This window comes from Panthera leo, chromosome B2 (genome assembly GCF_018350215.1).
Source record: "Panthera leo isolate Ple1 chromosome B2, P.leo_Ple1_pat1.1, whole genome shotgun sequence".
Lineage (NCBI taxonomy): Eukaryota > Metazoa > Chordata > Mammalia > Carnivora > Felidae > Panthera > Panthera leo.
The window spans coordinates 147,613,355-147,626,549 of record NC_056683.1 but is presented as its reverse complement, the minus strand read 5'-3'; the positions used below and the strand labels follow the sequence as shown (position 1 = coordinate 147,626,549).

The window sequence follows — 13,195 nt, the reverse complement described above, 5'->3', positions numbered from 1 at the left end:
TTCCGTTTGCCTCCCCCAGGACTTGGAGCCGGCTCCCGCCACCCACTGGGGTGGTCATCGTGCAGGTGGATGTCGCGAAGCCGTGAGATGCAAGGCCTTCCCTTCAGACCGCGCCAACTGAGACGTTCATTCAGCGTCTGGCAGCATCAGGTGCTTGATAAATGCGTGGGGATGGAATCATTCAGAGTGCTTTGCTGTAAGAAGACAGCTGACTTTAGACAGCGCCACAGCTATTGCCGAATGCCAGAAGTGGCCGGAGGAGGCTGAAGGGAGCCGTGCCAGCTCCTGAGCCACGAGGGGCTTCGGGGTGCCGACCTGCCTCCCCCCACCCCCACTGTGGTCGAACATCGAGAAAACATAACCCCTAATAGCCTACTGTTGACCGGAAGAAGCCTTACTAATCCTGTAAATAGTAGATTAACACGTATTTTGTAAGTTAATGGATGTACGGTGGTCTTACTACAGGGTAGACTAGAGAACAGAAAATATTATACGATCATAAGAGAAAATACATTTACAGAACTACACTGTATTTATTAAAAAAAACACCCATGTTATCAGTGGACCTGTTCAGTTCGAACCCACGTTCAGTGATCAACTGTATATTGAAAAGATGGCTGGCCGTATTAATTTTCACAGGAACTAAGTATTTTCCATAATAGGAAGACAGATATGCTCCATTTGGGAATATTAGAATGCCTGCAAAGCCCAGAAGGCAAAGTGATAGAGGCACAGGGAAGTCCTTCCAGAGAACACCAATTTCTGTCACGTCTGGTCATTGTGTCTCTTCTCCGGATGCATAATACCAATTTGTGACCTCTTGGGACTTCTGTCTTCTCCGGTAGAGTGAGCGCTGAAAGTAGAGAACTTACCCAAGGAAGATTTAGTAAAAGTGTATGTTATATACTCAAGGAAATGATCGATCAATTTAAAAAGTGGGAATTGTTCAAAATACCTTCTCTGGACATAGAGTAATAAAGCCACAGGCTAACCACAGAGTAAAGAAGGACATGATAAGCAGCCACAGAACTTAAATCAGCCGTCACATAGTCGAAGTTCCTTTACGTTCTAATTATGTGTGTGTTCATTCCTGAAATCCCGCTTCATATCAAGGAAATAGCAAAAGTGATCACAAAAATGAAAGTACGAATGGATGCAGAGTTTTAAAGATTTATAAAATAGTCAAAGTTAACTACTTCCCATGAAGGTAATCCCCATGAATCAAATACTTCAAATTGTCCCTAAAGCCAAAAACTAGTTGGTTTTTATAAATACATCCTGGTGAAGCGTCTTATGCACGCTCAAGTTTGAGAAGCACCAAGCAAAACTAAAGGAGAAAGCAAAGGGAACATTTATTTATAGAAATGAAATTCGGTTTTTTATTCCATGAGCTGTTCTTCCTAAGACATTGAAAAGTTACTAAAATAATGTTGAGATTGAAGATACTTTCTTTTTTTTCTCCTGTTGTTAAAAAACAAGTGTCTCTTTAAACAGTTATAAACAACCCCGCTCTCAAATTAGGTTTTGTTTTCTTGTTTATTTATCCTGCCAGAGTGTGAGCGCCTTGAGAACAGGGATCATGCCCGCCATATAACCATTCCGTGGTACATATCTGTTGAATAAACAAATGTGAATCGAACCCCTACAGCTGCGTAAAAATCCATATCTGCTCTTGCGAACGTTCTTGTTACTAATTCGATGCTCGTGAATTATTCAGAATCTTGCATCCATGGCAGTTCCTTACTTTTCCATGGTCCCCAACACCTTTCATTTTAAAACAAGCTTTCCTGCTGAACTCTGTGCTCCGTGGTGGCGACAGTTCAGTCCTCAGTGCGTGTTGGAAGGGCACCGAGACATGGCAGTCGTGGGCTCTCAGGAGACAGTCTGAGCCCTGGGCTCTTCCCCTGCGATCGTGAGATGTTTTGCATGAGGAGGATGGGGTGCTTCTCTGCTCTGTTCCTTTGAAAATGTCTTTGTGGGGAAAGTTGTTCTTCGGAAGCGAATTATGTCAGCAGGGATGTTCTTTCAGTTCAGACTTGTAAGGCGGCCAAAGGAGTCGGCCAGCTTGCCCGAAGCAGTGTCCCAGGTGACTGTGGGTGTGGGCTTCCAACGGTGGTCCACGCCTCAAGCCCCTGGTCTCTGTCCTTGAGGCACCACTCTTCCACAGGGGAGACATTCTAAGAGCTCTCTTACACGTGCCTGCATTTTCTTTGGGCAAGAGAGTTCAGCTACGTGAATATTCCGCATTTAGGAAAGAGGAAGCAGCTTCCTTCTTCCAGCAGATTTCACTGTGCCCATTAATTTCTTCGGCTAAAATACCACGTTCCCCAAGTATAATAGATATGACATCCATTTAACAAAACTTGACTCCTGAGTCGGAGGGAGAGATAGGGGTACATTTGTGAATCCCTGCGTATGGTGGGAATCTAGAAATCAGCTGTGGGTAAAATTTTTTCTTTCAAATACTTTATATTGCCCCTGAAGCAAACACCAGTCGGTTTTTATAAATACATCCTGGTGTAGCGTCTTACGCACGCTCAAGTTGGAGAAGTGCCAAGTACAACTAAAGGAGACACCAAAGGGAACATCTGAACCAGCCTTCAGATCTTCGTGATGACTGGAGAGGGGAAGGATCCACGTGCCACAGTCGGGAAGGCCATTCGGTCCGGAGAGGAAACCTGTTTGTACAATGGCTGCTTTTCATTATGTGCTTCCTAATCCATTGGGACGTTTGCCCACACTTACTGAACGTCTTAGATAAAAATTAAAAACGTAGAAGCCTTCGTCCCTTTCGAATCCGTTAAGAAATTGGCGGTAATGATCAAACCGAACGGTCCCTCCCGTCTCCAGGGGGCTTCAGGAGAGGTCAGGGGTTGGGAGTCGAAGAGTAGGTTGACTACTGCGGTGATGGCATTTCCGCGTGGAGGGCAACGTAAGTTTTTTTCCTGTAACCTGCTTAGGGATCTTCTCGGGGCAATCAGATGCAGTACTCAAATCGCTAGGGAACAGTTAGAAGGCATACGTCGTCAACAAGTGCGTATTAATGGAATACTTGCAAAACTGAGGGCCGCGTGTTGCCCATCTGCTCCCCAGGGGGCCACACTTGGTCATTTCCGAACGGCCCCAGGTGAAGTCGTTATGCAGCCAGCTTTGAAATCTGATTGCCTTTAAGTTCTGAAGCATCTGAGGGACAGGACGGACGTGGGTGCGCGTGTGCCCGGGTGCGCGTGGGTGTGCCTGCATGCATGTGGCTGTACGCGTGCGTGGGTGAGTTGCTATGCGCCTCCGCGTGTGCACACCTGCTTGCGCGTGTGTGGCTGTACGCATGCGTGTGTGCGTTTCTGTGCGTGCGCGTGCGTGTGCGTGCGTGTGGAGTACGGTCGCCAGGGCAGATACCGGATTCAGGGGCCAGTCTGGAGGCTGCCGGTTGCCGTGCAGTTTGGCACCGGACTTGGTATCTGTGGAAATAAGCAGCGAATTGGAGAAAGATGAGGAAAAAGCAAACGACAGGACTCAGCCGTTTACTTCGTAAGGATGTCGAAAGAGGAAGCGCAAACCCCGTTTGAACTCGGGGGGCGCGGTTTTGCCAGCGTCGGGATCAGTCCGGCCGTGCTTTCGAGTAACGGAGCACACGAGCTCTGGGGCGTGTTCGGTGTGCGCTAATGTTGCTACTTAGACACGATCCGGTTGGTGAGGACACGAGTCGGCAGTAGCACTGAATTCCGGGTGGCCTCCCAGGGAGGGCTCCGGTCCAGTCCCTCTCGGCGAGGGCCACATGCGTGTGCTGTGGGTCGGAACCAGTGACCTCAAGCAGCGTCTTGGCCGCTTTGCTCCTTGTACCCTGTTGGCCACGTAGGCATGTTCGGGTCACGTGGCCAGCCCCCCCCCCCCCCCCCCCCCCCCCCCCCCCAGGGAGAGCCCTTCCGAGCGTCTCACCTAGACCAGGCGCCACCCATCCACCAGGCTCGCTTTGCGGTAACACTGCCGACAGGCTGGCCCAGGCAGGCCCCCAGCGCCCCCGGGACCCACGGTACAGAGCGGCATCGTGGACCGGGGTCTTCGAGCCTTGACCAGGGTGCCGTGCGGGGACGCGTCCTCTTCCAGCAGGGAAGGAATGCTGTAATTAACCCGGCAGCACAGACGTTAAGGGTCACTTGCGATGTCCGTGCGGTTGTGGCATCTAGAAGGTTGTTTGCAGACGCTACGGTTTCAGAGCCTCTAACAAGGCAGTCTCGAAAATGACCCGTGGTATTTCATTTTCCCTCCAGCTTTGCACGTACCTCTAACTCTATCATGTGTAACCTTTACTTGACGCACGGTTGAGGCCAAATTCTTAGATTTTGTAATAGGAAGCATAGCCAGACGGCCTTCTAGTTTATTGAGCGTGAATGACATAGTCTGCATTTCAGAAGCTACTCAGAGTCTCTAATTGTGTTTTCCCTTCCTTTTCCCCCAGATGAATCGGCTCCTAAGGAAGTCAGCAGGGTAAGTAACGCGAATACAATTCCTGCTCCCACCGTGTGGGAAATGAATACTCTCGGATGTACGTGTCTGCAGTGCTCTCACATGTTCAAGCACTAGAAACAGAACGCCGAGCACTGCCTGTCCTCTCCGGAGCATGGCTCATGAGCGGTTGGAAACGGGAGGCCCCAAACCATGCACGGCCAACAGCTGCGTCTCGTCTGGCCCGCACATGCTCATGGGGTTTTCTGAATGCGTTGCCAGCATGAGGCACCGAGAGACTGCGTGGAAAGACTGGATTTCTGGCTTCTCTTGAGAAACCGTAAGAGAAGCCGACACCGACCGGCACGGCGTTTTCCCAGCCCAGGCGTGGAGGTCCCCTCCCCACGCTCCCCCGCAAGGTGCCTGTTACCTGCCCATCCCCTGCCTTTCAGTTCATGCACCTTCTCTCTGCGACAACAGGAGGCGACCACTTGTGTGTTCAAGACGTGACCTTCTTCCGTACTTTTAGGAAACATTAAATGCGCCGTTTTCACGTCCAAGAGAAATGACTTAGGGGGAGCTTTAAGAGACCTAGCAAACATAAGAGTTGATGGGGCACGAGTACCGAAAGCCCTGAGCATGCTGTGCTTGGACTGCAGAGTCATAATGAATTACATAGAAACACATTTTAATTATACTGTATCCATAAAGATCTTAAACGTGGATTCAGTAGTGGAAATACTCAGTTTGAATTGCGTTGGACACGACTTTAGGTGAGACATCGCTCTTATAAAACACAAGCTGAAGTGCTCTTCGTAGGCTCACCTGCACAGGTATCTTCCTTTACTTTTGAAAATCTGAAGAAAGGAAGCTCAAAAATGACCAGGCCATCCCTGCAGGCTGGGCACCATCCCCTCCGTCCACAGCAACCTCTACGGGGTTGGACCGGAGACCGCCACGGTTACCAGAGCTCGCAAGTGGGAAGTTCCCCAGTCTGGGTGCTCCAAGGTGTGGCAGGGGCCGGAAGGGTCAGCTTGGAGCTTCTGTATCCCCCGGGAGGAGCGGCAAAGGCTAAAACGTGATGCTTGAGGACAAAGAGGGCGGCTGAGAAGCGAGCGCGGGCCGGGTCGTACGCTGCTGGGGTGCCACTGTCTTGTCACATGTCTGAAGCAGCTCTGTGCACTTTGTGAATCAGGGCAGTCGGGAAGGAAACTCCAGTTGGCTCACCAGTCGTCCTTTTTGGTTTTTGACTTAAACTATAAGGAATGCCTACCCTCAGTTTAGCGTTTACAATTCTGAAGAAATTTTAGATTTCGGTGTTGTTTTGAGGAAGGTGGGGAAAGGAATAGGGTTGTTGTAGCCGATCTGGGTGTTTTCCCGACATTCCGTTGTGCTGACAGCAGTTAGAATTGTATTTCTGCCCTCGGCTTATGTCAGGATGTTAACTCTGTTCCCTTGTTCTCCAGAACCCTCTTTCTTTGCCTCCAGTGTCCCCAGATACAGAGATTGCCTACCGCGGTGCTATAACCGATTTGGCGATCGCATCCCACTCCTTTAAATATAAACTAGGTTATATTTGGGTAGAACAGTTGTATAGGCGAAGAGTGGCCTTTTTTTTTTTTTTTTTTTTTTTTTTTTTTTTTTACTGAATACGTTTCTGTGTATTTTAGTTACACAAAATATCACTGCAAGACATCTCGGATTCAGATAATGACCGTGTCATGGTATCCTCAGTGCGCCTCTTTCTGGGCAAAGCATCTTTGAGTAGAGGGATTGTGTCCTCTCTTTTCTGGTGAAACATACTTACTTTTAAAACAGTTTCTCAAAATGCTTCCATAGCGTCTGGCCGACGCTCTCTAGACAAAGGGTACATTATCAGTAGGTTTTTAGAAGGCGGCAGCTGTGACTTGACATTACGGACCCATTGTGGCAGGACGCCGAGACCGTGAGGTGGGACAGGTAACTCCTTGGAAACAGTGCATCTGTAATACGGTTTTAAGGGAGAATTCCCTTTGTAAAGAAACTTGTAGACAGAGAGTGGTCGGGGGAGTTTATTTGAGAAGTTGACACTTGAGCAGAGACCGGAGGGAATAAGAAAACCGTCCAGAAGGAGGAGACGAAGGGCAGAAGGGCAGCGAGGGCTGGGGCTGGAGTAGAAGGGGGGTTCAGGCCTGGGAACTCACTGCACAGGCTGTGGGTGGAATTCTGAGAACGATTGGAAACCACTGGGTCACGGTCTAACTTTAAAAACAAATTTGTTAATGTTTATTTTTGAGAGAGAGAGAGAGTGCACACGAGCAGGAGAGGGGCAGCGAGAGAGGGAGACGCAGAATCCAAAGCAGGCTCCAGGCTCTGAGCTGTCATCACAGAGCCCTACAAGGGGCTCGAACTCACGGTCCACAAGATCATGACCTGAGCCAAAGTTGGGTGCCTAACCGACTAAGACACCCAGGTGTCTGTGGGTCACAGTCTAACTTAAACATTAGGCGAGTCCCCGTAGCTGCTGGGCTGAGAGTATACACAGTGGGGAGAGCGTGGGCACAGAGGGCTTGAGGGTAGTTTAGGGGATGCAGGCAGGGGGTGGTGATGGCTGGCGTGCGGGCTTTAACCGTGGGGTGTGAGCATTCGTCAGGCGTACTAGGAAGCAAGAGCTCACAGACTTTGTTCACGGCCTATCTGTGGTAAGAAGACAGGGCTCAGGAACGACTCCTGGCTCATTTGGTGTCAGCACCTGCTAGAAAGAAGTTTTTCTTTACAAGTAACTCGGCGGTGGGGGGGGGGGGGGGACAGCAGGACGAGTGTCGGGGAGTGAGGCCGGTGAGTCTGGACTTCTCAGACAGACATCACAGAGATGGTTAGAAAGAAGCTGCTTCTGTTGAGCCAGGAGGAAAGGTCACGGCTGGAGACATAGAGGTTCCTGGGGGACGGTGTCTCGTGGACAGTGCCAGGGGACAAAACGACATCACTGAGGCAGTTTGTCTTTGGAGAAAAAGGGTCTGAGCACTAAACTCTGGACACTCCAGTTGTTTCGTGGAGAAGACATGGAAAGGTTCGCAAAGGAGATTAAGAAGGAAAAGTCAGTTAAGTGAAGAGAACCACGAAAACTTCTTTGTCACGGGGCGCCTGGGGGGCTCAGTCGGTTGAGCGTCTGACTTCGGCTCAGGTCACGATCTTGCGGTCCATGAGTTCGAGCCCCGCGTCGGGCTCTGTGCTGACAGCTCGGAGCCTGGAGCCTGCTTCGGATTCTGTGTTTCCCTCTCTCTCTCTCTGCTCCTCCTCTACTCACGCTCTTGCTCTCAAAAATAAATAAACGCTAAAGAAAATTAAAAAAAGAAAAGTTCTTTATCACGGATTAAAAATAAATAAATTTAACTCTAAGGCTGTACATTTATTTAAGCTGCATTTTATCTGGTTTTGAACCATCCCAGCATTTTGAGGAAAGTCTTACTTCTGCTACCTAACCTTCTCTATTTCTCTGTTTTGAAGCTACAAATTTGAGTCATTTTTCCAAGGTGTTTTCCTACGCCCCCTTTTCAGTTTATTAAGTAAAGGGGGGGGGCAGTGCCACACGTGGAGATTCCACCCATAAGAAGGATGGGAGATGCTGTGTCAGACGCCTTTGCTAAAGTCAGCATAATCCTGAGCAGTCGGCTGTACTCTTCTGGTCACACACCGTCGCTCACTCGCCACATAGAGACTGATCCCCATTCCTCTGGGCCCATCAAGGAGGAAACTAGGCGGAACTTCTCCCATCGCAGTGTTTCCATCAGTGTGGGGAGGAGTCGGTAAACACAAGTGCCGAACACATGCACTGGGTCCCATGGTAATGGATGCGGTAGAGACAGAACCAGGGTACGAGGTGTCGGGCTGCATGCGGGCACGTGCAGCCAGGCGTGGCTCACGAGGGCGGTGACCGAGGACGGAAAGAAGAGACATGAGGCCGTGAACCTTGCCGGGGGCTGGGGGGTGCGGGTGGGGGGCAGGTAGAGCCTTCCAGGCAGTGGCACAGCAGGTGCAGAGGCCTGAGACGGGAGGCTGCCTGCAGCGTGCAGGGCAGGGAGGCCATCAGGAGGAGGAGGCTGGGGCCAAGTGCAGGAAAGCCCAGGTCACAGAGGCTGAGCAGGCCAACATCTGGAGGGATGTGCTGTCAGCCACATCTGTCACTCGTTTGCATCTAGTCAGCACGATCAATCTTTTCTTGTGTTATTACTGTTGGTACTATGTTGACGTTCCAGCTTAGAAGTCAAAACATTCATGACCAGGAAAGGGAGAGAAAATGCCAGGATAAGAAGTGTATTTGGATGCAGAGCTGCTAGGACATAAGCAGATTCTGGCTGGGTCTAGAATTCTTGGATAGCCTCTCTGTCCCTCAAAATGCTGTAGATGCGTTCCGTTACGTCTTGATTCTCTCGTTTTTCCCTTGTAAATGTTGCTGTTTTCTTTTCTGAATATTTAGCCAACTGTCATTTGCTGTTAGAATTCATTACTTGTCCCAGGTCGTATGTAAATGTGTTAGCTTTTGTTAATTGAGCCTGGCAGGCGATGAGCTTTCTGAATCCATTTTACAAGTCCTGGTTTCGTTCAGCGTATTTTGTGTGTGTCTTTCTTGGCCCGTTGGGGCTGTCCTCTTTATTTTGTTCTCTTCCAGATCACCAGATACCCGGTCTTTCTCTTCTCCCGTTCTCCTAATGTGTCTTAGAAGAACCACTCAGATTTTCTCTCTGCATCATCGACATGGCCTTTGGCAGCATAATTCTGTACTGGTGCTATTCTTCTTAAACGTACAGTGGCTCTTTTTAATTAAAAAAGTTCCTTCTGTATTTTGGTTCTTTCTCTTCATTTCGTGTGCCTTTTGACATCATCGATAAATTCTTACTAACTCGTTTTTTGAAAGCAGCTGCTTTCCCAAACTTCATCTTGCCCCGATTCTCCCTCCCACGACACCCAAAATCAGCTTTGTCCTGGGCGTCCTCCTGTAATACCGACCGACACCTTGCGTATTTTTGGTGGTTTTCCTTCCTCTCTGATATTGTTATTTATGTTAAGAGGCTACGTTGTCGGCTTGTATTTTTTATGTTTGTTTATCCTCGAATGATGTTAGGTTTGGTGTTCAGAGGTAGAAGTTCCTCGTCTCTACGTACCGTAAGTGTGAGTGTTGTCTGAGTTCTCCTATCGGATACTGTGATGGAATCCCAGCGAGTGACGTTCAGCGACACCAGTTCAGTAGGGGGTGACCCAGGGGAACAGTGATCGAACAGAGTTGTGGACACCCCCACAGGAGAAGCTTATCTGTCACTTGTCTGTAGCTTAAGGGAAACAAAGCGCTTGTACTGGAAGCAAGATTTCTTTGCGATGTTGTCGTTTTGACCTGGCCTGGGAAACAGTACGGCTACATCCGGCCTGTTGAGTGATTTTGTGAAACTGAAGGAACGCTCAATTCCGTTATTGAATCCTGGTTCCCTTGGATTTCCGCTCAGTGTATTCCTAAACACGGGGCCCTGCGGCGTAAGCAGGGGGAGCTCACAGCAGTTGGCGTCCTGGGTCATCAGTTTCCCCAGAGCATTTGCTGCTGACTTCGTGCAACGGTGCTGTTCTCGGGACGGGCAATTTTGAGTCAGCCCTTGGTGCCTGTTTTCAGTTTGGTGTCACTAGTTTAATGTCACCTTGAAGTTGGTGGCACGTGGCCACCAACGGTGGCAGTTGCCCCGTTTCTCTGTTTTCATCTTTAGTTCTTGACCAAGTGAGAGGGGAGAGATTGTAATGGAATCGAAACTTGTGACTCATCGCTTTTCCTGGGATAGTCCGTCTCTTGCTCGTATTTGTAAAATATCTATTAACTGTATTTATTAAGAATTTCTGCGTGACGTGCCTCATACCCACAATCATACATTCTGCAGCTTAATTTTGCATCGTGTGATAATCCACTTCAGTCTAGGAAGTGGTATGATCAGGAGGGGAGGAAAGGTTTCCAGTCCGGGCAAAAAGGTAAACAGCTTTTCCTCTCAGAGGAGTTTAAGAAGAGAAAGGGTTTGCTGATGACGGACAGTGAGTTCCAGGGCTCAGCGGAAGGGTTCTTGTCAGCAGGGAGGGAGGAGGGGAGGTGGGTCGGGTCGGCAGCTGTGTGCAGTAGGACCGGCATCCGGGTGATGGTGGGTCCGACTTTCTAAGATGTGATGGAATCTCTAGAAAACAGTAGCCTGCAAACATTTGCAAACTTCTCTCTCCCTTTCCCTCCCTCCCTCCCTCCCTCTCTCCCTCTCTCTTCTCCACCCCTTGCTTTGCTTTGGTTTTGTTTTTCTGTTTGTTCATTTCACTGTCAGAGATTTATTTCAACCTTCTCTTTATAGAATCTAGTTTTATTGGATTGAAGTCCTACTGCTTTGTAATAGTCAAAAGTCGAGGTGGTAAAGAGGTACGTCTGAATACTGACAGATGCTAACAGCGGTGTGGGGACCTCACCCAGCCTAACAGGAAGTTGGGTAACTCAAGACAGATTATTTTACTTCTAAATGCGTTCACTCCTAACTCAGTTGTAAGAGCAGTGCTCAGTTTCTCGCGGAAGGCTCAATATAAAATTGAGCATTTGTCTTGAGGCATGTGTTGGTAATTTCACACAAGGAGTTTTCTCCCTGCTGTTCGGTTCTTTTGTTTTCATTTGTACTATCTGTGTGCTTCCTTCTTTACAACTTAAAATTGTTTTTGCTCGACATTTTGCATCAGGAGTGTTGGACCCTGAGGGGTTGGAGGGTAGTATTTCCTTAATCGACCTCTCTTGAGATGCTGCATAAAATCCAGGACGGATGATTGAGACGCATCTTCTCTCAAAAAGTAAGCGTGAAGAAGATTCGGATAACTGCCTACATCGTGTGACCGGAAGTAAAAGCTTGACCAGCAGCCACCTTGATGTCCTCATACCTGTGCTCCTTGACTAACCAGTCACTGAGTGAGAATTCGGGATTTCCAGAGTTATTGTCCGAATCCGTTTCAGGGCAAGCATGCCATTAACACCGTGTGACATGAATGAATGCCCTGGAAATTAAAAGCATGTGAGCCTTGTGAAATCGTTAAAGGACTGACCAGATCATTATGATATAGGTGTGGAATTTTCCTGTGAGTGGAATTTTCTGAGGGCGCATTGCAGCGGTGTTGGGAAAAGCACTGGGGATACACGGCTGTGAATGTCTCCACTTCCTCTTGGCTGTGTCATTTTTTTCCATTAAGTATGAGCTGCTTTTGCTAAGTGCGGGTGCTCTTTGCCTTCCTTTGGTAAGCTTGAGGAGACTTCTTTTGTGTGGCAGGTGTTCAGGATTTTTCCTCCCCTCTGAATCATGAACGCTAACCTCGTCTCCATCATTCTCAAATTATAGCTGACTATATTTATGAGAAGAGTCAGGCTATTTGATATAAGCCTCTTTTGTTTGCTAGTTTGTGTGTCACAGCATCTCTTATTTCTGCGTTTGAGGTCGAGTATCATGCACTAACTTTCTTTGCAAAGGGTCTTCTAACAGCTGTGCTTTGGATCCTGTGCCCATCCATCCACCTTACCCAGTGCTGCTTCAGTCTACTGAAAATCACTCATACTTGCATTTTTGAAAAAACCAGAACTACGCCTCAGAAATAAAATTAAGATCACCTTAATGCCGTCAGCGATGGCTGTTAACGAAGATTTCCTTCTGGTCTTTTCTTCACGTGCACATATTTATGCAGTAGTAGTTAACAGGGCGCATAGAGTTGTGATTTTTGGTGTTTTTAGTTTGCATTATGCTGTAAGTAGGTCCTTATGTTATGCAGTCTCATATTGTATTTAGTGACTGAAACGATCCCCTTGAATTTCTCTGCGGTATTTACTTTCTCACAGTTGGATCGTTGGATCTTTAGATTGTTTCTAATTTTTCATAGACTTACTATCTTTATGTGTATGGCAGTTTTATTTACTTATTCATTTTTGAGAGAGAGCACATGTGAGAGAGAGGGAGAGAGAGAGTCCCACGAGGGGAAGAGAGAGAGAGAGAGGGAAAGAAAGTGTGGAGCCCAAAGCGGGGCTTGAGGTTACTCGAAGCAGGGCTTGAGCCTGATGGGGGACTCGAACTCAGGAACTGTGAGATCCTGACCTGAGCTGAAATTGGATGCTTAACTGACTGAGCCACCCAGACGCCCTGGAAATTTTATTCTTATGAAATACTTCCGAAGGAAAAATGCCAGGGTCTGAGGTTAATAGGTTAATGGACATATTTTATGGCATTTAATACTCACTTAATAGACATTTATCAACTTTTCCAGTTTGTGCTTTCATTTTAGCCAAATTAACAGTTATATAAATGGCATAAATGGCAGTGGCATTGTTTTAATATTTTTACTTAGAGCAAATAAGCATCTTTCCATAGTTAAATAGCTGGTTTTCTTTTCGTGTGAACTGCGTCTCTGTGCCTTTTGTTGTGATACGTTGAAAAGAGCTTGTCTGATCCTAGTGTAGATGTAAATGACACTTAGGTTTGAATTCCTAGATTTGAATCGCTACTTTGGCCACTGTTTATCTCGGTGGTCTTTTAAAAAAATAATATTTCAAAGCCTCAAATGTAAACTGGGGATAAAGTCAACCAAATTTAAGGGATGCAGCCAAAATAGGATGAAAATTTGTATTCCTATGTTCATTTATTAGAACACCAAAAATAAACTTCTAAAAAGCAGAAGAGGGGGAAATTAATAAGAGAAGAAATCATTGGTCCTTGATTTAAAATATAGATGTGATTAA

At 47.7% G+C, this 13,195-nt stretch overlaps 1 protein-coding gene across 3 annotated transcripts in view; it reads left to right on the top strand.

The window, feature by feature from the left end:
• PDE10A (phosphodiesterase 10A) overlaps positions 1 to 13,195 on the top strand; it is a 339,438-nt gene that overhangs the window by 218,536 nt on the left and 107,707 nt on the right. For all 3 annotated transcript variants that reach the window (XM_042940270.1, XM_042940269.1, XM_042940272.1), the window contains exon 3: positions 4,457 to 4,485. In XM_042940270.1, coding sequence (XP_042796204.1) covers positions 4,457 to 4,485 — 29 coding nt within the window. The remainder of the gene's footprint in view (positions 1 to 4,456; positions 4,486 to 13,195) is intronic.